This window comes from Neoarius graeffei, chromosome 1, assembly GCF_027579695.1.
Source record: "Neoarius graeffei isolate fNeoGra1 chromosome 1, fNeoGra1.pri, whole genome shotgun sequence".
In the NCBI taxonomy this organism is placed as follows: Eukaryota; Metazoa; Chordata; class Actinopteri; order Siluriformes; family Ariidae; genus Neoarius; species Neoarius graeffei.
Genome location: NC_083569.1, coordinates 29,737,013 through 29,759,076, shown reverse-complemented (window position 1 = coordinate 29,759,076; position 22,064 = coordinate 29,737,013). Strand labels below are relative to the sequence as shown.

At 45.5% G+C, this 22,064-nt stretch overlaps 1 protein-coding gene, 13 non-coding genes and 1 pseudogene across 14 annotated transcripts in view; 8 read left to right on the top strand and 7 right to left on the bottom strand.

Annotated features, from left to right (window-relative positions):
- Positions 1-22,064, top strand: part of LOC132884612 (carbamoyl-phosphate synthase [ammonia], mitochondrial-like) — a 28,136-nt gene that overhangs the window by 5,478 nt on the left and 594 nt on the right. Inside the window, exons 2-3 of the mRNA XM_060918459.1 lie at positions 18,732-18,921; positions 20,437-20,594. Coding sequence (XP_060774442.1) covers positions 18,732-18,921; positions 20,437-20,594 — 348 coding nt within the window. The remainder of the gene's footprint in view (positions 1-18,731; positions 18,922-20,436; positions 20,595-22,064) is intronic.
- trnav-uac (transfer RNA valine (anticodon UAC)) lies at positions 1,491-1,563 on the bottom strand. The gene has a single exon. It is a non-coding gene; the product is annotated as a tRNA-Val (tRNA).
- Positions 1,651-1,722, top strand: trnag-ucc (transfer RNA glycine (anticodon UCC)). The gene has a single exon. It is a non-coding gene; the product is annotated as a tRNA-Gly (tRNA).
- trnav-uac (transfer RNA valine (anticodon UAC)) lies at positions 3,259-3,331 on the bottom strand. The gene has a single exon. It is a non-coding gene; the product is annotated as a tRNA-Val (tRNA).
- On the top strand, positions 3,419-3,490 carry trnag-ucc (transfer RNA glycine (anticodon UCC)). The gene has a single exon. It is a non-coding gene; the product is annotated as a tRNA-Gly (tRNA).
- Positions 5,028-5,100, bottom strand: trnav-uac (transfer RNA valine (anticodon UAC)). The gene has a single exon. It is a non-coding gene; the product is annotated as a tRNA-Val (tRNA).
- Positions 5,188-5,259, top strand: trnag-ucc (transfer RNA glycine (anticodon UCC)). The gene has a single exon. It is a non-coding gene; the product is annotated as a tRNA-Gly (tRNA).
- Positions 6,797-6,869, bottom strand: trnav-uac (transfer RNA valine (anticodon UAC)). Its single transcript has one exon. It is a non-coding gene; the product is annotated as a tRNA-Val (tRNA).
- Positions 6,957-7,028, top strand: trnag-ucc (transfer RNA glycine (anticodon UCC)). Its single transcript has one exon. It is a non-coding gene; the product is annotated as a tRNA-Gly (tRNA).
- Positions 8,564-8,636, bottom strand: trnav-uac (transfer RNA valine (anticodon UAC)). Its single transcript has one exon. It is a non-coding gene; the product is annotated as a tRNA-Val (tRNA).
- Positions 8,724-8,795, top strand: trnag-ucc (transfer RNA glycine (anticodon UCC)). The gene has a single exon. It is a non-coding gene; the product is annotated as a tRNA-Gly (tRNA).
- On the bottom strand, positions 10,872-11,035 carry LOC132896882 (U1 spliceosomal RNA). Its single transcript, XR_009656195.1, has one exon. It is a non-coding gene; the product is annotated as a U1 spliceosomal RNA (small nuclear RNA).
- Positions 13,756-13,827, bottom strand: trnad-guc (transfer RNA aspartic acid (anticodon GUC)). Its single transcript has one exon. It is a non-coding gene; the product is annotated as a tRNA-Asp (tRNA).
- LOC132895837 (U5 spliceosomal RNA) lies at positions 14,205-14,315 on the top strand. Its single transcript, XR_009655867.1, has one exon. It is a non-coding gene; the product is annotated as a U5 spliceosomal RNA (small nuclear RNA).
- LOC132898845 (U2 spliceosomal RNA) lies at positions 14,508-14,686 on the top strand (annotated as a pseudogene).

Here is a 22,064-nt window from a genome sequence, read left to right as displayed (position 1 = left end):
CAGGCACCCGGGAGGAAACGGCAGCAACGGATCGGTTGCTCGTCACTGCCTTGCCAAGGAGGTGACTGAGGGCTGCTCCTTCTGCTTTCCGCTCGCGTTGCATGCAGTCGAATGGCATCGGTTTGCGCAAACCTGGGTGTGCTTCAAGGACACGGGCGCCTGCGTGCTTGTCTTTCGTTGACGGCAAGCTGCTTCGTTGCATGTTTTCCACAAACAGAGGACTGCACAGTCACGGTTTGAGAGTCAATAAGCAAATGTGTTTGAATGTTGGCCGGCAAATACTCGTTGAGACATGATGAAGCATTCCAGAGTCAATGCCACTTTGCAGCGTTCTGATGCCGTGTGCAGCCCTGTTGACCTGACCTCACTCCGTAAACGAGCAACGAAGTGGCATTTGAGAACACCGCCTCCCCGTGACGAATTGCAATGTCCATGCTTCCACAGTCAACAGAAATGTAGATCGTGCCCGATTTTGTTTTTAACGCAGCCGTCACGGACCTTGATGGAAAACCAGAGAGGCAGGGAAACCGTGCAAACGAGGTTTTGTCCCGACGGTCGTCTGCACCTAGGAGAACATGACAACCACTAAGCTACAGAAAGCAATCCGGTCACGTTAAGGGTCTGTCTTTCTGGCTGTTTCGAGGGTACCTGATTTTAGCAAGGCGATAACTGGACGTTAAGGGAAGCAGAGCTCAAAAGGCAAAGCGTGGCTCTGCCAGGTTTCTCAGGAGCGTCTATTCGCTTGTCAGGTGAAAGGGGAAACCACTGCACAGCAGAAAACACGCGAAGCTTTTTCAGCGTCTCGGTTTGGGACTGTTCCAAAAGGCACGGACGGAGCAGAGATCGCAGCTCGACATTTGTTCGCCGCCAAGTTCAAGAAAACCAGCACCGATTCCGCCTGGCTTCGAATCGGGGACCGTTCTCGTGTTAAGCGAACGTGGCAGCCGCTACAGCACAGAAACCACGCGTGTGTTAGCTCTTGCCTGGGCCTCAAGAAGAACACAGATCACGCTTAAGCGACTGTCACGAGGATAGGGGCACGGCCTTGGCGTCGTAGAGATGACCTGGTGGTCGAGTGTGACGAGGATCAGCGCTGAAAAGCGCTGCAACAACATCACGGGAAGAAATCAAATGCCTTGTTTGGACGGGCCAAGGAGATGACTGAGGACTGTTCCTTCCGCTTTCCACGAGCGACGTAAGTAGTTGTTTGCAGGGTTGAATGACATCAGTTTGCCTCTGCGTACCTTCGACCCATGAAGCGGTGAACAACACGGGCTCCTGCCTGTTTTCCTGTCGTTGGCAGTAAGCGACAGGTGTATATTTGTCCACAAACAGAGAACTGGAGAGTCACTGTGTAAGATTTGTTCAGCAAATGTGTCCATACCTTGGCTGGTGAAAAGCAAACACTTCCGTAGTTGGCACGGTCAGAGCAGAGATCACAGCTCAGCAGTCACTCAAAAAATAAATAAATAAACAAACCCACCCACCGCTGTTTCTGCCCGGTTTCGAACCGGGGACCTTTCGTGTGTAAGACGAACGTGATAACCACTACACTACAGAAACCTCAGCGCTTGGACCGATCAGCTGTTGCCTGGGCCTCAAGTTCAGAAGCAATGGCACTTAGGCATCTGTCCCCAGGCCAGGCACGCAGCGTTGGTGGTATAGTGGCTAGCATAGCTGCCTTCCAAGCAGTTGACCCGGGTTCGATTCCCGGCCAACGCACACCCTTTAACGCTTCGTTTCCCTGATGAAAGGCAGAGAGCGTGGCCAGGCCCCCGGGAGGAAACGGCAGCAACGGCTCGGTTGCTCGTCACTGCCTTGCCAAGGAGGTGACTGAGGGCCGCTCCTTCTGCTTTCCGCTCGCGTTGCATGCAGTCGAATGGCATCGGTTTGCGCAAACCTGGGCGTGCTTCAAGGACACGGGCGCCTGCGTGCTTGTCTTTCGTTGGCGGCAAGCTGCTTCTTTGCATGTTTTCCACAAACAGAGGACTGCACAGTCACGCTTTGAGAGTCAATAAGCAAATGTGTCTGAATGTTGGCCGGCAAATACTCGTTGAGACATGATGAAGCATTCCAGAGTCAATGCCACTTTGCAGCGTTCTGATGCCGTGTGCAGCCCTGTTGACCTGACCTCACTCCGTAAACGAGCAACGAAGTGGCATTTGAGAACACCGCCTCCCCGTGACGAATTGCAATGTCCATGCTTCCACAGTCAACAGAAATGTAGATCGTGCCCGATTTTGTTTTTAACGCAGCCGTCACGGACCTTGATGGAAAACCAGAGAGGCAGGGAAACCGTGCAAACGAGGTTTTGTCCCGACGGTCGTCTGCACCTAGGAGAACATGACAACCACTAAGCTACAGAAAGCAATCCGGTCACGTTAAGGGTCTGTCTTTCTGGCTGTTTCGAGGGTACCTGATTTTAGCAAGGCGATAACTGGACGTTAAGGGAAGCAGAGCTCAAAAGGCAAAGCGTGGCTCTGCCAGGTTTCTCAGGAGCGTCTATTCGCTTGTCAGGTGAAAGGGGAAACCACTGCACAGCAGAAAACACGCGAAGCTTTTTCAGCGTCTCGGTTTGGGACTGTTCCAAAAGGCACGGACGGAGCAGAGATCGCAGCTCGACATTTGTTCGCCGCCAAGTTCAAGAAAACGAGCACCGATTACGCCCGGCTTCGAATCGGGGACCGTTCTCGTGTTAAGCGAACGTGGCAGCCGCTACAGCACAGAAACCACGCGTGTGTTAGCTCTTGCCTGGGCCTCAAGAAGAACACAGATCACGCTTAAGCGACTGTCACGAGGATAGGGGCACGGCCTTGGCGTCGTAGAGATGACCTGGTGGTCGAGTGTGACGAGGATCAGCGCTGAAAAGCGCTGCAACAACATCACGGGAAGAAATCAAATGCCTTGTTTGGACGGGCCAAGGAGATGACTGAGGACTGTTCCTTCCGCTTTCCACGAGCGACGTAAGTAGTTGTTTGCAGGGTTGAATGACATCAGTTTGCCTCTGCGTACCTTCGACCCATGAAGCGGTGAACAACACGGGCTCCTGCCTGTTTTCCTGTCGTTGGCAGTAAGCGACAGGTGTATATTTGTCCACAAACAGAGAACTGGAGAGTCACTGTGTAAGATTTGTTCAGCAAATGTGTCCATACCTTGGCTGGTGAAAAGCAAACACTTCCGTAGTTGGCACGGTCAGAGCAGAGATCACAGCTCAGCAGTCACTCAAAAAATAAATAAATAAACAAACCCACCCACCGCTGTTTCTGCCCGGTTTCGAACCGGGGACCTTTCGTGTGTAAGACGAACGTGATAACCACTACACTACAGAAACCTCAGCGCTTGGACCGATCAGCTGTTGCCTGGGCCTCAAGTTCAGAAGCAATGGCACTTAGGCATCTGTCCCCAGGCCAGGCACGCAGCGTTGGTGGTATAGTGGCTAGCATAGCTGCCTTCCAAGCAGTTGACCCGGGTTCGATTCCCGGCCAACGCACACCCTTTAACGCTTCGTTTCCCTGATGAAAGGCAGAGAGCGTGGCCAGGCCCCCGGGGAGGAAACGGCAGCAACGGCTCGGTTGCTCGTCACTGCCTTGCCAAGGAGGTGACTGAGGGCCGCTCCTTCTGCTTTCCGCTCGCGTTGCATGCAGTCGAATGGCATCGGTTTGCGCAAACCTGGGCGTGCTTCAAGGACACGGGCGCCTGCGTGCTTGTCTTTCGTTGGCGGCAAGCTGCTTCTTTGCATGTTTTCCACAAACAGAGGACTGCACAGTCACGCTTTGAGAGTCAATAAGCAAATGTGTCTGAATGTTGGCCGGCAAATACTCGTTGAGACATGATGAAGCATTCCAGAGTCAATGCCACTTTGCAGCGTTCTGATGCCGTGTGCAGCCCTGTTGACCTGACCTCACTCCGTAAACGAGCAACGAAGTGGCATTTGAGAACACCGCCTCCCCGTGACGAATTGCAATGTCCATGCTTCCACAGTCAACAGAAATGTAGATCGTGCCCGATTTTGTTTTTAACGCAGCCGTCACGGACCTTGATGGAAAACCAGAGAGGCAGGGAAACCGTGCAAACGAGGTTTTGTCCCGACGGTCGTCTGCACCTAGGAGAACATGACAACCACTAAGCTACAGAAAGCAATCCGGTCACGTTAAGGGTCTGTCTTTCTGGCTGTTTCGAGGGTACCTGATTTTAGCAAGGCGATAACTGGACGTTAAGGGAAGCAGAGCTCAAAAGGCAAAGCGTGGCTCTGCCAGGTTTCTCAGGAGCGTCTATTCGCTTGTCAGGTGAAAGGGGAAACCACTGCACAGCAGAAAACACGCGAAGCTTTTTCAGCGTCTCGGTTTGGGACTGTTCCAAAAGGCACGGACGGAGCAGAGATCGCAGCTCGACATTTGTTCGCCGCCAAGTTCAAGAAAACGAGCACCGATTACGCCCGGCTTCGAATCGGGGACCGTTCTCGTGTTAAGCGAACGTGGCAGCCGCTACAGCACAGAAACCACGCGTGTGTTAGCTCTTGCCTGGGCCTCAAGAAGAACACAGATCACGCTTAAGCGACTGTCACGAGGATAGGGGCACGGCCTTGGCGTCGTAGAGATGACCTGGTGGTCGAGTGTGACGAGGATCAGCGCTGAAAAGCGCTGCAACAACATCACGGGAAGAAATCAAATGCCTTGTTTGGACGGGCCAAGGAGATGACTGAGGACTGTTCCTTCCGCTTTCCACGAGCGACGTAAGTAGTTGTTTGCAGGGTTGAATGACATCAGTTTGCCTCTGCGTACCTTCGACCCATGAAGCGGTGAACAACACGGGCTCCTGCCTGTTTTCCTGTCGTTGGCAGTAAGCGACAGGTGTATATTTGTCCACAAACAGAGAACTGGAGAGTCACTGTGTAAGATTTGTTCAGCAAATGTGTCCATACCTTGGCTGGTGAAAAGCAAACACTTCCGTAGTTGGCACGGTCAGAGCAGAGATCACAGCTCAGCAGTCACTCAAAAAATAAATAAATAAACAAACCCACCCACCGCTGTTTCTGCCCGGTTTCGAACCGGGGACCTTTCGTGTGTAAGACGAACGTGATAACCACTACACTACAGAAACCTCAGCGCTTGGACCGATCAGCTGTTGCCTGGGCCTCAAGTTCAGAAGCAATGGCACTTAGGCATCTGTCCCCAGGCCAGGCACGCAGCGTTGGTGGTATAGTGGCTAGCATAGCTGCCTTCCAAGCAGTTGACCCGGGTTCGATTCCCGGCCAACGCACACCCTTTAACGCTTCGTTTCCCTGATGAAAGGCAGAGAGCGTGGCCAGGCCCCCGGGGAGGAAACGGCAGCAACGGCTCGGTTGCTCGTCACTGCCTTGCCAAGGAGGTGACTGAGGGCCGCTCCTTCTGCTTTCCGCTCGCGTTGCATGCAGTCGAATGGCATCGGTTTGCGCAAACCTGGGCGTGCTTCAAGGACACGGGCGCCTGCGTGCTTGTCTTTCGTTGGCGGCAAGCTGCTTCTTTGCATGTTTTCCACAAACAGAGGACTGCACAGTCACGCTTTGAGAGTCAATAAGCAAATGTGTCTGAATGTTGGCCGGCAAATACTCGTTGAGACATGATGAAGCATTCCAGAGTCAATGCCACTTTGCAGCGTTCTGATGCCGTGTGCAGCCCTGTTGACCTGACCTCACTCCGTAAACGAGCAACGAAGTGGCATTTGAGAACACCGCCTCCCCGTGACGAATTGCAATGTCCATGCTTCCACAGTCAACAGAAATGTAGATCGTGCCCGATTTTGTTTTTAACGCAGCCGTCACGGACCTTGATGGAAAACCAGAGAGGCAGGGAAACCGTGCAAACGAGGTTTTGTCCCGACGGTCGTCTGCACCTAGGAGAACATGACAACCACTAAGCTACAGAAAGCAATCCGGTCACGTTAAGGGTCTGTCTTTCTGGCTGTTTCGAGGGTACCTGATTTTAGCAAGGCGATAACTGGACGTTAAGGGAAGCAGAGCTCAAAAGGCAAAGCGTGGCTCTGCCAGGTTTCTCAGGAGCGTCTATTCGCTTGTCAGGTGAAAGGGGAAACCACTGCACAGCAGAAAACACGCGAAGCTTTTTCAGCGTCTCGGTTTGGGACTGTTCCAAAAGGCACGGACGGAGCAGAGATCGCAGCTCGACATTTGTTCGCCGCCAAGTTCAAGAAAACGAGCACCGATTACGCCCGGCTTCGAATCGGGGACCGTTCTCGTGTTAAGCGAACGTGGCAGCCGCTACAGCACAGAAACCACGCGTGTGTTAGCTCTTGCCTGGGCCTCAAGAAGAACACAGATCACGCTTAAGCGACTGTCACGAGGATAGGGGCACGGCCTTGGCGTCGTAGAGATGACCTGGTGGTCGAGTGTGACGAGGATCAGCGCTGAAAAGCGCTGCAACAACATCACGGGAAGAAATCAAATGCCTTGTTTGGACGGGCCAAGGAGATGACTGAGGACTGTTCCTTCCGCTTTCCACGAGCGACGTAAGTAGTTGTTTGCAGGGTTGAATGACATCAGTTTGCCTCTGCGTACCTTCGACCCATGAAGCGGTGAACAACACGGGCTCCTGCGTGTTTTCCTGTCGTTGGCAGTAAGCGACAGGTGTATATTTGTCCACAAACAGAGAACTGGAGAGTCACTGTGTAAGATTTGTTCAGCAAATGTGTCCATACCTTGGCTGGTGAAAAGCAAACACTTCCGTAGTTGGCACGGTCAGAGCAGAGATCACAGCTCAGCAGTCACTCAAAAAATAAATAAATAAACAAACCCACCCACCGCTGTTTCTGCCCGGTTTCGAACCGGGGACCTTTCGTGTGTAAGACGAACGTGATAACCACTACACTACAGAAACCTCAGCGCTTGGACCGATCAGCTGTTGCCTGGGCCTCAAGTTCAGAAGCAATGGCACTTAGGCATCTGTCCCCAGGCCAGGCACGCAGCGTTGGTGGTATAGTGGCTAGCATAGCTGCCTTCCAAGCAGTTGACCCGGGTTCGATTCCCGGCCAACGCACACCCTTTAACGCTTCGTTTCCCTGATGAAAGGCAGAGAGCGTGGCCAGGCCCCCGGGAGGAAACGGCAGCAACGGCTCGGTTGCTCGTCACTGCCTTGCCAAGGAGGTGACTGAGGGCCGCTCCTTCTGCTTTCCGCTCGCGTTGCATGCAGTCGAATGGCATCGGTTTGCGCAAACCTGGGCGTGCTTCAAGGACACGGGCGCCTGCGTGCTTGTCTTTCGTTGGCGGCAAGCTGCTTCTTTGCATGTTTTCCACAAACAGAGGACTGCACAGTCACGCTTTGAGAGTCAATAAGCAAATGTGTCTGAATGTTGGCCGGCAAATACTCGTTGAGACATGATGAAGCATTCCAGAGTCAATGCCACTTTGCAGCGTTCTGATGCCGTGTGCAGCCCTGTTGACCTGACCTCACTCCGTAAACGAGCAACGAAGTGGCATTTGAGAACACCGCCTCCCCGTGACGAATTGCAATGTCCATGCTTCCACAGTCAACAGAAATGTAGATCGTGCCCGATTTTGTTTTTAACGCAGCCGTCACGGACCTTGATGGAAAACCAGAGAGGCAGGGAAACCGTGCAAACGAGGTTTTGTCCCGACGGTCGTCTGCACCTAGGAGAACATGACAACCACTAAGCTACAGAAAGCAATCCGGTCACGTTAAGGGTCTGTCTTTCTGGCTGTTTCGAGGGTACCTGATTTTAGCAAGGCGATAACTGGACGTTAAGGGAAGCAGAGCTCAAAAGGCAAAGCGTGGCTCTGCCAGGTTTCTCAGGAGCGTCTATTCGCTTGTCAGGTGAAAGGGGAAACCACTGCACAGCAGAAAACACGCGAAGCTTTTTCAGCGTCTCGGTTTGGGACTGTTCCAAAAGGCACGGACGGAGCAGAGATCGCAGCTCGACATTTGTTCGCCGCCAAGTTCAAGAAAACGAGCACCGATTACGCCCGGCTTCGAATCGGGGACCGTTCTCGTGTTAAGCGAACGTGGCAGCCGCTACAGCACAGAAACCACGCGTGTGTTAGCTCTTGCCTGGGCCTCAAGAAGAACACAGATCACGCTTAAGCGACTGTCACGAGGATAGGGGCACGGCCTTGGCGTCGTAGAGATGACCTGGTGGTCGAGTGTGACGAGGATCAGCGCTGAAAAGCGCTGCAACAACATCACGGGAAGAAATCAAATGCCTTGTTTGGACGGGCCAAGGAGATGACTGAGGACTGTTCCTTCCGCTTTCCACGAGCGACGTAATAGTTGTTTGCAGGGTTGAATGACATCAGTTTGCCTCTGCGTACCTTCGACCCATGAAGCGGTGAACAACACGGGCTCCTGCGTGTTTTCCTGTCGTTGGCAGTAAGCGACAGGTGTATATTTGTCCACAAACAGAGAACTGGAGAGTCACTGTGTAAGATTTGTTCAGCAAATGTGTCCATACCTTGGCTGGTGAAAAGCAAACACTTCCGTAGTTGGCACGGTCAGAGCAGAGATCACAGCTCAGCAGTCACTCAAAAAATAAATAAATAAACAAACCCACCCACCGCTGTTTCTGCCCGGTTTCGAACCGGGGACCTTTCGTGTGTAAGACGAACGTGATAACCACTACACTACAGAAACCTCAGCGCTTGGACCGATCAGCTGTTGCCTGGGCCTCAAGTTCAGAAGCAATGGCACTTAGGCATCTGTCCCCAGGCCAGGCACGCAGCGTTGGTGGAATAGTGGCTAGCATAGCTGCCTTCCAAGCAGTTGACCCGGGTTCGATTCCCGGCCAACGCACACCCTTTAACGCTTCGTTTCCCTGATGAAAGGCAGAGAAAAGCAATCCAGTCACGTTAAGGGTCTGTCTTTCTGGCTGTTTCGAGGGTACCTGATTTTAGCAAGATGATAACTGGAAGTGCCGGCAAGGGCCTTTCTGTGCGGAGTTTGCATGTTCTCCCCGTGTCCGCGTTGGTTTCCTCCGGGTGCTCCGGTTTCCCCCACAGTCCAAATACATGCAGTTTAGGTTAACTGGTGACTCTAAATTGACCGTAGGTGTGAATGTGAGTGTGAATGGTTGTCTGTGTCTATGTGTCAGCCCTGTGATGACCTGGCAACTTGTCCAGGGTGTACCCCGGCTTTCGCCCATAGTCAGCTGGGATAGGCTCCAGGTTGCCTGTGACCCTGTAGAAGGATAACTCGGCTAGAGATAATGAGACGAGATGAGATAACTGGACGTTAAAGGAAGCAGAACTCAAAAGGCAAAGCATGGCTCTGCCAGGTTTCTCAGGAGCGTCTATTCGCTTGTCAGGTGAAAGGGGAAACCACTGCACAGCAGAAAACACACAAAGCTTTTTCAGCGTCTCGGTTTGGGACTGTTCCAAAAGGCACGGATGGAGCAGAGATCGCAGCTCGCCATTTGTTCGCCGCCAAGCTCAAAAAAATGAGCACCGATTCCGCCCGGCTTCGAATCGGGGACCGTTCTCGTGTTAAGCGAACGTGGCAGCCACTACAGAAGAAAGCAAATATCTGCTATGTCTGCAAATCTTATGAAGACAAGGAGGCTTAGGGACCAAAGCGCAGCGTGTGAAGAAAATGTACCTGGCTCCACATGTTGCTGGTGTTTTCGTTCTGCTCGCACAGCTTTCTGACCACCAGGGAAGAAATAACAGAACAAAGCTTGCAGGCAAGCAATGTGATCCACCATCTCTGGACTACTGTTTACTTCTGCTGCGCACTGTGCAATGCCTTCTGTCGATGACGCATTCTTGATGACAAATTTCTGCTGAAAACTCATGGAGACCCTTGCTCATGCCAAGGTTCCCAGAAGCCTGACCTAAACCCGTTCAAGAACTCGTTCCCTGGTGGTCGGAAATCCGTGCGAGCAGAGTGAAAATAACAGCAACATGCGGAGCCAGCTACATTTTCTCCACACGCTGCGTTTTGGTGCCTGAGCCCACTTGTCTTCATAAGACTTCAAACACATCGTGCAACTTGCACTCCAGCACACAACGTCAGGGGAGGGGAAAGAAGGAAGGAAGGAAATAAATAAATAGGCAGCACGGTGGTGTAGTGGTTAGCACAGTCGCCTCACGGCAAGAAGGTTCTGGGTTTGACCCCAGCGGCCAGCGGGGGCCTTTCTGTGTGGAGTTTACATGTTCTCCCTGTGTCTGTGTGGGTTTCCTCTGGGTGCTCCGGTTTCCCCCACAGTCCAAAGACATGCAGTTAGGTTGAAGTGGGGCGGCCTTTGGCTGGGGTGCCCTTGAGCAAGGTACCGAACCCCTGACTGCTCCCCGGGCGCTCTGGGCTGCCCACTGCTCTGGGTGTGTGTGTGTGTGTGTGTGTTTGTTCACTGCTTCAGATGGGTTAAATGCAGAGGATGAATTTCACTGTGCTTGAAGTGTGCATGTGACGAATAAAGATAGATAGATAAGCCACCAGCTCTATTTTTGACTCTGTCAGGGTTATGGAAAAGAGGAGAGAGCAGGAACGCATTCCCCCACTTTTAGAAATTATACAGTTGATATTCCTGCATTTGAGAAATTCACAAAGATCTGCACAACCCCAGTGAAATTCCCTCCATCCACGGTGCATCCTCAACAACCATTTCCTGCTCAAAACTCGTGGAAACGCTAGCTGGGTACTGAGGATAAAAAAAAGTCTGAACAAAACCTGTTTCTTAGTGTTCAGAAACCCAGCAATACACAGAACCAGAGAGATTTTTTCCACACATTAACCTTAAGAGCACAGCCCTCCTTGCTCCTTAAAAACTTCAAGCAGGCAGTAGCTCTTGATATAAAACACCTGAAGACCAAAAAAAAGAAAAACTTCAAAAAGACAAACAGCTCTATCTTTGATTCCAACAGATTTATGCAAAAGAGGAGAGCACGAACACAGTCCCCCACTATCAGAAATTATGCAGTTGAGGTTTCTGCATTTGAGAAATTCATAAAGGTTAACACAGCCTGAGTGTAATGGCTGGGCCTCACTTTGTGCAAATCACCTTTTTGATCATGGTATTGCCCCTACCAGGTAAATATAAGATTCTTTACCTGGCTGAGATGTAACCCTGCAAGGGTGTAGGCTGCTCCATGAGGGCAGCCAAAGCGTCCGAGCAGGGTTTTGCATAATTTTTGGTCCCCCCCCTTCCAAGTTATCACAAGACACTGGTGGTGATTTCATGTGCGCTCCCTCTACTGGTCAGACAAGATATGGACCCGACAAGACTTTGCACCGACCTACACGTAGCCCTTTTCCACCAACAGGGAACGGGTTCCCTTCTGGTTCGTGCACCAAAGTTTGATCCGTTCGGAGCATTTTGGTCAAAAACCCATTGGTTCAGACAGTGGTTTAATTGCCTTTTGTAAGGAGGAGGAGCCTTTACACTCACAGTGGTCAATATCTCTCAAAACATTTTTATTTATCACACCATTGGTTTAATACATATTTTATCAACTTATGGCCTACTTATTTATATCTCACATCAGTGAACATATTGCTAACTTATTAAGCCTATGTTTCACCATCAATCTACACTGTAATTTGTAAAACTTATTCACAATATACACCACCAATTCACATATTAGCAATAGTTATTTACATCTCATCAATCTACACTATTATTTGCATTACTTGTTTACATCTCACACCATCAATTCACATATTAACAATAGTTCTTTACATTTCACACCATAAATCTACATCGATCAAATCAATTGTTTGCTAAACTTACTTACATGTCACAACATCAAACCACATATCAGCAATAGCCAGTCATTAGTCAAGTCAAGTCAACTTTATTGTCAAATATGCTATACATGCTCGACATACAGCACAGATGAAATATCAGTCCTCTCTGACCCACGGTGCAAACTGGCAATGCAATAAATAAAAATAGAATAATTGAAAAAAACAAACAATATAAACAGTATAAACACTCTAGATAGGAACTAGACATAGACTAAACACTCAAACAGTATAAACAGTATAAATAAACAGTATAAACACTAGATAAGAACAAGACAGACTAAACACTCAAACAGACAATATAAACAGTATAAACACTCAAGATATGAACTAGACTAAACACTCATACACACACACACACACACACACACACACACATATAAATTGGTACAAATAACCAAACAGTCAAGGGCACTTGAGGTATAGCAGGTAAACATGAAATAAGCAGTATAAACAAACTAGCAGCTGTTAAGGTGAGGTAGTGCGGAATAGTGCAAATGGGCGAGGTAAAGTGAGATGTGCGGTCCCTGAGTTCAGTGTGTTAATGAACGATGAGATGTATGTGTGTGTTTGGGGGGGGGGGGGGGGGCTGTGAGGATGACATATCAGATGCTGAAGGGGGGTGTGCGAGCAGAATCTGTGGCAGGGGGCAGAGGGGGGGAGGGAGTTGAGCCTCCTGACTGCCTGGTGAAAGAAACTGCTCTTGAGCATGCTGGTTTTGGCCCAGAGACTCCACAGTCTCCTCCCCGACGGCAGCAGGCTGAAGAGGCTGTGAGATGGGTGGGTGGGGTCACCTGCAATCCTGATGGCTTTGAGGGTGAGGCGGGAGTTATATATATCCATAAGAGAAGGGAGAGAGACACCAATGATCCTCTCAGCTGCTCTCACGATGCGCTGCAGAGTCTTGCAGCAGGACACGGTGCAGGCGCCGTACCACACGGTGATGCAGCTGGTCAGGATGTTCTCGATTGTGCCTCTTTAGAATGTGTGCATGATGGGGGCCGGGACTCTTGCTCTCCTCAGTTTGCGGAGGAAGTCCAGACGCTGTTGGGCTTTTTTGGCCAGTGATGCAGTGTTGTTGTTCCAGGACAGGTCTTCAGAGATGTGCACACCCAGAAACTTGGTGCTGCTCACCCTCTCCACTGCAGCACCGTCGATAGATAGTGGAGCATGCTGGGTGTGCTCTCTCCTGAAGTCCATAACAATCTCCTTCGTCTTCTCCACGTTCAGATGGAGTTTGTTGTCCTTGCACCACATTACAATTTAATTTACAACTTTCCAAATAAGACTTAGATCAAGTTTCTCCTGCCTTTCGTGTCTCTGTCTACATGCTCCTGGGGAGACTCCCAGAGCGTCTGGGAGACTAGGGATGTCTGAATCATTTAATTTTGTTATTTAGTCTAGTCTTAGTACCCCACAGCAACCTCATAACTTTGGCCGACCAAAGCAACATTGGATTGGGGGTCGAGCGTGCGAGCCAATGGAAAAGTCCAGGCTGCCAGTTCTCACTATCACGAGGGAGGTTTGCTAACGCTCCATGCGCAAAGATATGTTAGCGGGCATCCATTAAATTAGCTAACTCAATTTTCTGATATTTACCTAAAAGCTAAAAACACAGAAAACTTTTTTTTGTCTGACTTTTACTAGACTTAGAAATAGAATATTATTAGAACATCATCAGAGGGTCTACCATTGGCAATTTATAATAGTCATAATTGACATTAACATTGACTTTAGGCATATTAAAGTATGGTCTATAGTCACTGGATTTATCAAGATCTGTTACTATTAATAAGATTTAATTGACACAAAATGTCATCATTCATATATACATGCTCAAGAGCATTTCAGCCCAACACCACCCCATGTTAACCAAACTACATGTCTTTGAACTGTGGGGTTAAGCAGAGCAAACTCCACACAGAAAGGCTCCCACCAGCCTCAAACCCAGAACCCTCTTGCTGTGAGGCGACAGTACAAACCATCCCGCTGCTACACAAGTTATTTTTAAAGCCTCCCCGTCGGGGAATCGAACCCCGGTTTTCCGCGTGACAGGCGAAGATACTGTCCACTATACTAACGAGGATGACGCAATAACCCACATTTATCAATAAAAATTGTGGTATGGAAAGCACTTACTGCTGGGGTCAACAGCGTTCCTGTCAATAATCAAACTCCAGCTGATGTTTTCATATTTAATTTATAGGCCTACCTCCGTGATATTGGACAGATCACACAACACGCAACTGTTCCTTTTCAAAATTCAACACCCCCACCCCGCTTGCTTATCTATCTATCGATCGATCTTTCTTTCAAAAAAGCTTGTTGGTCAGACATTTCTCTGCCTGTGTGCAATGGCTAATAAAGCTGTAAAGGTGTGAGAGATTGGCCCAGGCCACCTTACCCTATACCAGCTTTCTGCACCTCCAATCCAGTGTCACTAACCTGATCCAGTGTTAAGTACAGCTCAGGTTTCTCTTCATTGACGCATAAATCTTTCGCCTTTTACTAAAGATTTCCATGGAGAGAAATGTTAATGAGTTCAGTATATTTTTGTCGCCTTTGCTCTGGGGGAGCTAAACGTTTTTAGTCAACAAATATTAGAACTATTGATCTTTTTGCATTAAAGCATCTCCCACACGCCTCAAAAGCCGATGTCTCTCTTCAAAAGGATCAAGCTGTTGGGGGCGGAGTCTAGCTGTGTTTACCTTTCTGGATTTTAATATGTGGAAGTGGTATATTTAAAGCTATTCACTGAAGTAGTTTATCATTTTTCTGCATTTTAACCAGTTTCGAGTGTAATATTTATTCTAATCAATTTGATATCTGATTTGTTCTCTTAATAAGAGCATTATATCAAGCAGATTTTTTTTGGAACAAGGAGTGGGGATAGGGGTTTGCTCTTTCGGCTTCATGTATTAACCTGATGTTGTAATACCTCTATCTTTGTTCTAGAAAAAGTTTATTTTTTCTTATTTGATAAATGGGTTTTTTAGAGTAGCGAATAAAAATAGTAGTTTGGTCCTTTTATTCTATACTCTCATGTGGTATTATAGTAGATTTAGGAATGGTTACCTTATTTTAAAAGAGAAAGAAAAAAATTCTTTGTTTTGTCTGCCCTAACTTTTTCCCTATTTTCTGGTTTCCTCCACAACAACACAGGTGTAGAATTGGGTGTGGGCGGTATGGGAGAGAAATGTTAACGAGTTGAACGTATTTTTGTAGGCTTTGCTCTGGCAGAGCTGAATATTTTTGGTTATCAAGTGTTAGAACTATTGATCTTTTTGCATGGAAGCATCCCCACATACACTCTACAAGGCGATGTCTCTCTTCAAAAGGATCCAGCTGTTGGAGGCGGAGTCTAGCTGTGTTTGCCTTTCTGGATTTTAATATGTAGAAGTGGTATATTTAAAACCATTGACTGCAGTAAATTATTGCTTTTTGGTCTTTGTGTTAAGCGCAAGCGTGTTATCTATTATTAATCTGATATGTTCTGTAAATGAAAACAACTTTTTTTCTTCCACTGCTGTAAGCAACATTGAAAAATATTTTTTATCTATCAAATTGCTCAGATTTTCAACAGATGTTCCTGGACCTGGGATTTGTTCTGCTAAGATTGGTCCTACGTTTACAAAGTAATGGTTGAAACTATTAATTACCACATCCATATTATATTCATCTTTGTCATTATTAAGAAAGTACCTTAGATAATTTAAAGATCTTGACCCATTTTTTATAATACTGTTCAAAGTGCTCCAAATTACTTTGAGATTATTTCTGTTATCGTTTAATAATTTCTTATAATATTCTTTCTTAGCAGCCCATATAATATTAGTTAATTTATTTTTATATTTTTTATATCTATCCTCTGCCTCTTTAGTTTTCTGCTTTATGAACTCTCTATACAATGTATTTTTCTTTTTACAGGCATTTTGTAAACCCCTTGTAATCCATGGACATACTGTATGTTTGACTTTTTACTTTATTGAACAATTGGACAATTTTTATTATATAATGATATAAATATCCTCAAGAATTCCTCATATGCTTTATTTATGTCTTTTAGTCGGTATATTTCATCCCAATTTTGTGCCAGCAAGTCATTTCTAAAAGTGTTAATTGATTCCTCTGATCTAAGTCGTCTGAAAAGTTTTGTGTTTTCTGGTTTATTATTCCCAAATTTTGTTTCATAAACTGAGAAAACTGGTAAATGATCACCGATATGATTTATCAATAGTCCACTTACTAAATTGTCATTAAAACTGTGAGTGAATATATTGTCAATGAGGGTGGCTCCGTGTGAGGTGATTCTGCTGGGTCGAGTAATTTTCGGGAAAAAGGCCATACTGTACATTGTGTTGATAAAATTGTCTGTCATTTTGTGTTTATTTGGATTGAGCAGGTGAATATTGAAGTCTCCGCATATGAAAACTGTTTTGTGACTCACTTTTGAAAACATTTCCTCTATCCAGTTATTGAAGACCTCAATACTAGAATCTGGAGCTCTATATATACAACTAACAATTACATTTTTATGTTTCTCTCTGCAAATTTCAACTGTTATGCATTCCAGTGTGTTGTCAATTACTGTTGATATACTTTCCATCACACTGAATTTCAAGTCCCTATCCACAAATATAGCCATGCCCCCTCCACTCTTTTGTCTATTTATGTAGTTGAATTCATAGCCCTCCAGCTCAAAGTCCATGCCTTTGACGTTATGTATTCAAGTTTCAGATATTGCTACGATGCTGAACAGATGCTAAAACTGATGTAGATATTCCTTGATGAGATTGAAATTTGCATACATGCTTCTGCTATTGAAGTGGATAATTGAGAGTTTGCCATCAGCTTTAATGCTTCGATTGAACTGTTCATCAGTGTAATAACAGCAGTTGTTGTTAATGGCAGAGAAGAAATTATTGTCCCGGTCTATATCATACTCCAAATCCTGTGATTTGTGATCAGTGTACACAGATGATTGTAGTTCCAGTAAATCCTGTTCCGTAATCCTCTGAGATGTGTGGCTTATGGTCCCGCTCATGATGGTCACTGATACTTTTCCAGGTCCTCGATATTTTTAACAACCAATACTTTGGCCTCCTCAGGTGTACCATTTAGCTTAATAAACACCCTGCAGTTTGTCATCCAAGTATTCTGAATTTTCCTCTGTTTCTTTAAGGCATGTGCATTCCTGGCTATATCTGCATTTTGTTTGGTCAGATGCTCGTTTATGTAGACCCTGGATCCCTTTAGCTTGTACGCTTGCTTTAATAGTGCAGTCTTATGTTTCCTGTTGACAAACCTCATGATGATGGTCTGCTTGTCGCTGGTGTTCCTCCTTGGTAGCGGGTGGCAAGCCTCAATGTTATCGCAGTCCAGGTGAATTCCCTCGGACTGCAGGAAAGCAGATACCTGTTGTTCCATGGAGATCACATCCAGCTCTCTGGGCTCCCCCCCCAATGATAGCTTTAATCAGCGGGGGGGGGGGGCCTGGGGAGCTGGATGATAGATATTTGGGCTCCGTGGAGCCCGGGGAGCTTTGATAAATATTTGGGTTTAATCCAAACAGTGGCTGTTTTCACAGATGTGCTGCTTTGAATGTGGCAAAAGAAATTTGATCTTGACTTGGCTGAAAGTGCAGATGATTCAGATGGTTTGCAAAATGACAAGAAAGTTTTTCTCTGTAAAATGCAAACAAGGCAGCAGTTGGTGTTTCGGAAAATGCGAGCAGTGGTCCCACTACTGCTTGCATGCAAAGCAAGTGCTCTACCACTTGAGCTAATTCTCCTGCTGTGTTTAAGGGTTTGTCCAACTAACAACCACAAGCCCCCCAACACTGCCCTTCCTGGCCTGCTCGTTGCTCTCTGGAACCATGCCTGAGTTTCCATTGGTTGTTTGTTTATTTTCACATGGGCGACTGCACAGAAGTGGACTTTTGTTCTGGAGGAGTGTATTCTGACTCCCATTTGCATGAATACCAGGTGGTAAGCTTCAAGGGTTTTGCCACTAAAACAACCCAATCTCCTCACATGGAGTCCCTGGCATGCTTCTCACACTTTTGGGGCATGCCTCAGGAAGCATTTGTTGCTTCATTGTTCAATGAGAGCAGTTGGGTGGAAAGTGGTGAAAAGTGCCTTTTCAGGACAGCAGCTTTAAGAATACAAGCAGGTAAGCATCATATTTTCAGTTTGTGAAAGCTGTCTCAGCTGACTTTGCACTCGAGCGAGAGTTAGAATTTTATAGTGGATGGTGGGAATATGACAAGACTGTTGAAAAATGTGAGTTGGAGATACTGAGGTCAGTGGGCAATTCAAGAAATAAAGCCAAGCAAACTGAAAGGAATCTGTAATACCTCACCTTCGGAGCTCATCAGAGGAGCATATCAGCATAAAAGTAATGTGCAGTTAGTTGATTTGGTCATTGTTGCAAACAGTGCCAAGGTTGTGGGTTTAATCCAAATAGTGGCTGTTTTGACAGATGTGCTGCTTTGAATGTGGCGAAAGAAATTTGATCTTGACTTGGCTGAAAGTGCAGATGATTCGGCTGGTTTGCAAGATGACAAGAAAGTTTTTCTCTGTAAAATGCGAGCACGGGGACAGTGGGTGTTTTGGAGAATGCGGGCATCGATCCCACTAGCTGTCTCAGCTGACTTTGCACTTGAGCGAGAGTTAGAATATCATAGTGGATGGTGGGAATATGACAACCCTGTTGAAAAATGTGAGTTGGAGATACTGAGGTCAGTCAGCAATTCAAGAAATAAAGACAAACAAAGTGAAAGGAATCTGTGATCGCTAACCTTCGGAGCTCATCAGAGGAGCATATCAGTCTAAGCTGACTTTGCACACTAGCGTGAATTAGAATTTTAGATTTGATGCTAGTATGATCTTTTATTGCCATGATGGAGTTTGTGGAGGAAATGCAGCTTTTGCTAATTAGACCTGTTGCACTGGAACAGAGTAAATATCCACCCTGTTGCACTGTGTGCAGGAGGAGAACCTGAAGACGGTGCTGATGAACCTGACCAGTGCCTCGGTGCAGACTAACAATGTGGGAACCAAGCAGGCAGACACCGTCTACTTCTTGGCCATAACACCCCAATTGGTGACGGAGGTGGTCAAAGCTGAGAGTCCGGATGGCATCCTGCTCTCCATCGGCGGACAAATGGCACTCAACTGTGGTGAGACCTGTTCTGAATTATATATCTACATGTGTAGATATAGAGTGACAGCTACAATTATCAACAGTACATAATTACTGACACCTTTTCAGATTTACCAATTGAAAACAATTTTACAAAGGTGAGTTTCAGTTCCAACAGTTTTTATTGGTTAATTAATCAACCGGAAGACACCCCTCACCCTTTGATCTTGTCGTCTGATGACACAGCTCGTTATCTGAGATGGAATTTTTTTTTAGCACGATGAGCAAGTTGAGGAAAACCTGGATGCTATCATTGCATGTAAGTATGGTGGAAAGATCATGGACATGGTTTTACTTATCAAATTCACCGATATTTCATGATATCCTTGTCGAAACCTACTTTGTTTCTTACTCTTTCATTTGACAGTCGGCATTTTGTATCTTATCACGCATTTGAGAAGTCATGTGAGGTGTTGATCATCGTGATCACTTTCACCGGTGTCCACCATTATCGACACCTTGTGGAATTAAGTGACATTTACAACTGTTATGGATCGATCTTTGTGTAGCATTGTTGAAGCAGATGAAGTACTTTAAAAAATATATAAGTGCTGTGATTTATCATAATTTTTTCCTGATTCATAACAGAATGGAATGCTTAGAGAGTATTTGGAATCTGATTGAAATAAATAGAATTCGACCAAAATCAAATTCCTAGTGTATATATATATATATATATATATATATATATATATATATATATATATATATATATATGTGTGTGTATGTATTATAAATTACATGCTTGAAATATTCAGGTTTTTCTATTCCATTTAGAATTTTTTTTTTTGCAGTTTGTTGTAAATATCTACCATATATTACAATATCAGACATTTTATATTTTTAGATATAGAAATATAAAGTTTTGGTTCGAGAACTGACATGCGACCTTTTACCTGGATTTTCATGTGGTTATAATATCAATTGCCTGTTGACATTTATTGGTAAACTACAAACCTAGAAATTAATACAAACGACAATGAGTGATTTAACAAAATTTAATGTACAAAAGTACTTAGAAAGTGGGTAGAAAGTGGAACAAAAAGATTTTCTGACACAGGTTAAACATTATCAGTTCATTTGTTTACAAACGTTCGGATTACTTCCTCATTTACCTAAGCACTGACTTCGATATATTTATATAAAACATATTTTGGACTTAATACAAGTCTATATAAAAAAATTAAATAAAAACTGTTTTGTTAACTTAATTCCACATACCATTAAAAAAATAATTCTCATCTTGATGTCAATAATTGTGGAACGGTGTCGATAACTGTGGAACGGTGTCACATCATCTGACATGCTAAGTAATCGTGAATCAACTTATTTTTTTTCCAGTGGAAGTTTGAGTGACTATTCATGCACAATTTATGTATTGAAAGTCTCTTCTACTTTTGCAATGGCCAAAAGATCATTAAGGTGTCGATGATTGTAGCCGCAGCTCTAGTTCTGGATACTTAAACTTACGACCTACGATACCCTGTGGTAGCAGTGGTGCTGTTTCAGATTGGCGTACTGCAGCAGTACGGTGTGAAGGTTTTGGGCACACCTGTAGAGTCCATCATCGCCACAGAGGACAGACAGCTGTTTGCTGACAAACTGAAGGAGATCGATGAGAGGATCGTCCCCAGTGTGGCTGTGGAGTCGGTGAGCCCTGCTCTTCTCTCGTTACACTCCACATGTGTATATCCAATATCCAGCACACGATATTCCCAGTCACCCGCTTTTAAAGGCCTATATAGATCAAATGGGTGTGCTTTTATACAAATGTTTGCATGTGTAACATTATTTATGATAATATTTACTCAGCATGTAATGATATATTGCAATGATAAATCGTGATACCTATTTATGACAATTTGAATAAATGAATTACAAAACAATATCAACTGTGAGCTACTGCTCACTTACGTATCCCCTTGCTCTCGCTTATATCCAGGGCTTTGAACCAGAATTTTTTTCCTGTTGGTTCGTTCCGAACAGAAACAGAATTTTAACATTTCCGGTTTTGGGTTCCACCATTAAATAGACGTTCCCGAACCAGTTAGAACAAAAAAAAAATTCATTCCCGGAATGGTTAATTACGTTCCCTGTCAGCTGTTTAACAAATGGCTATAAAATTATGTCTCTGTCTCATCCAGCTTAAGCCAAATGTAGGCTAATTCTATTACAACCTTCAGTAAATAAGATAAGAAATAATTCAAAACAATTATTATTTCAAATGTTGGCAATTTGGATTCTCAGTATGTCTCCCATCTACACAAACAGAAAAAGTGCCCAAAATGAAAGATAATTTGTTTAGTGTGTTACCAAAGGCTAGTCAGGCCCTATGCATTGATAGGCTAACGTAGGTTAACGTCATTTAATGTTCGCGAGCCTCTCATTAACGTGGACAAATATATTGATATCGTGTTTGAAATTGACGTTTTTGAATAACGATAGACTGCAATATTTACCTCCTATTTATCACATGGAGAAGTGATAGTAGTCCACCCTCCCGCTCTCTCCATTCAGTCAGCAAACGTCACACAGGAAGTGAACCCCAGCGGGTCATAGAAACTTGCGCAGGAGAAGAATGACTTTTTTATTTGTAGGCTACGGAAACTTTGAGGAATGAAATAAAAACCGATATTAACTGGTTACCATTATTTTTAATAAGCATTTCTGTTCCAGAGCATAAAAAATAATAAAGTTTCTGGTTTCGTTTCTGTTCCATGTGAAATAGAAAAAATTCCCGGTTTTCGTTCCTTGAACCGGTTCAAAGCCCTGCTTATATCAGAATACAAGCAATTGAAGGAATAGGACACTTATTATGAATGTTGACTTCAACAAATAATTAACCCAGAAACAAGTAAGTAAAGAGCAGTGTTCTCCCCAGATATTTCAAATAGCATCCTGGTAAACTGTCATTTTGAAATAGCATTTTCCTTCTTGAAATAGCGTCTAAATCCACCCTATAAATTTCATAAATACATTCAGTCGGTAAACAGATAGTCGATGTGCGACAGACCTGAAAACGGTATACACAGTATAGAACCCCAAGCTGAAGTTCAGTACCAAATATCAAACAGTTGTGATTTGTAGTTGCTGAGAAAAGTGTTTCGAAAATTTTGTAAA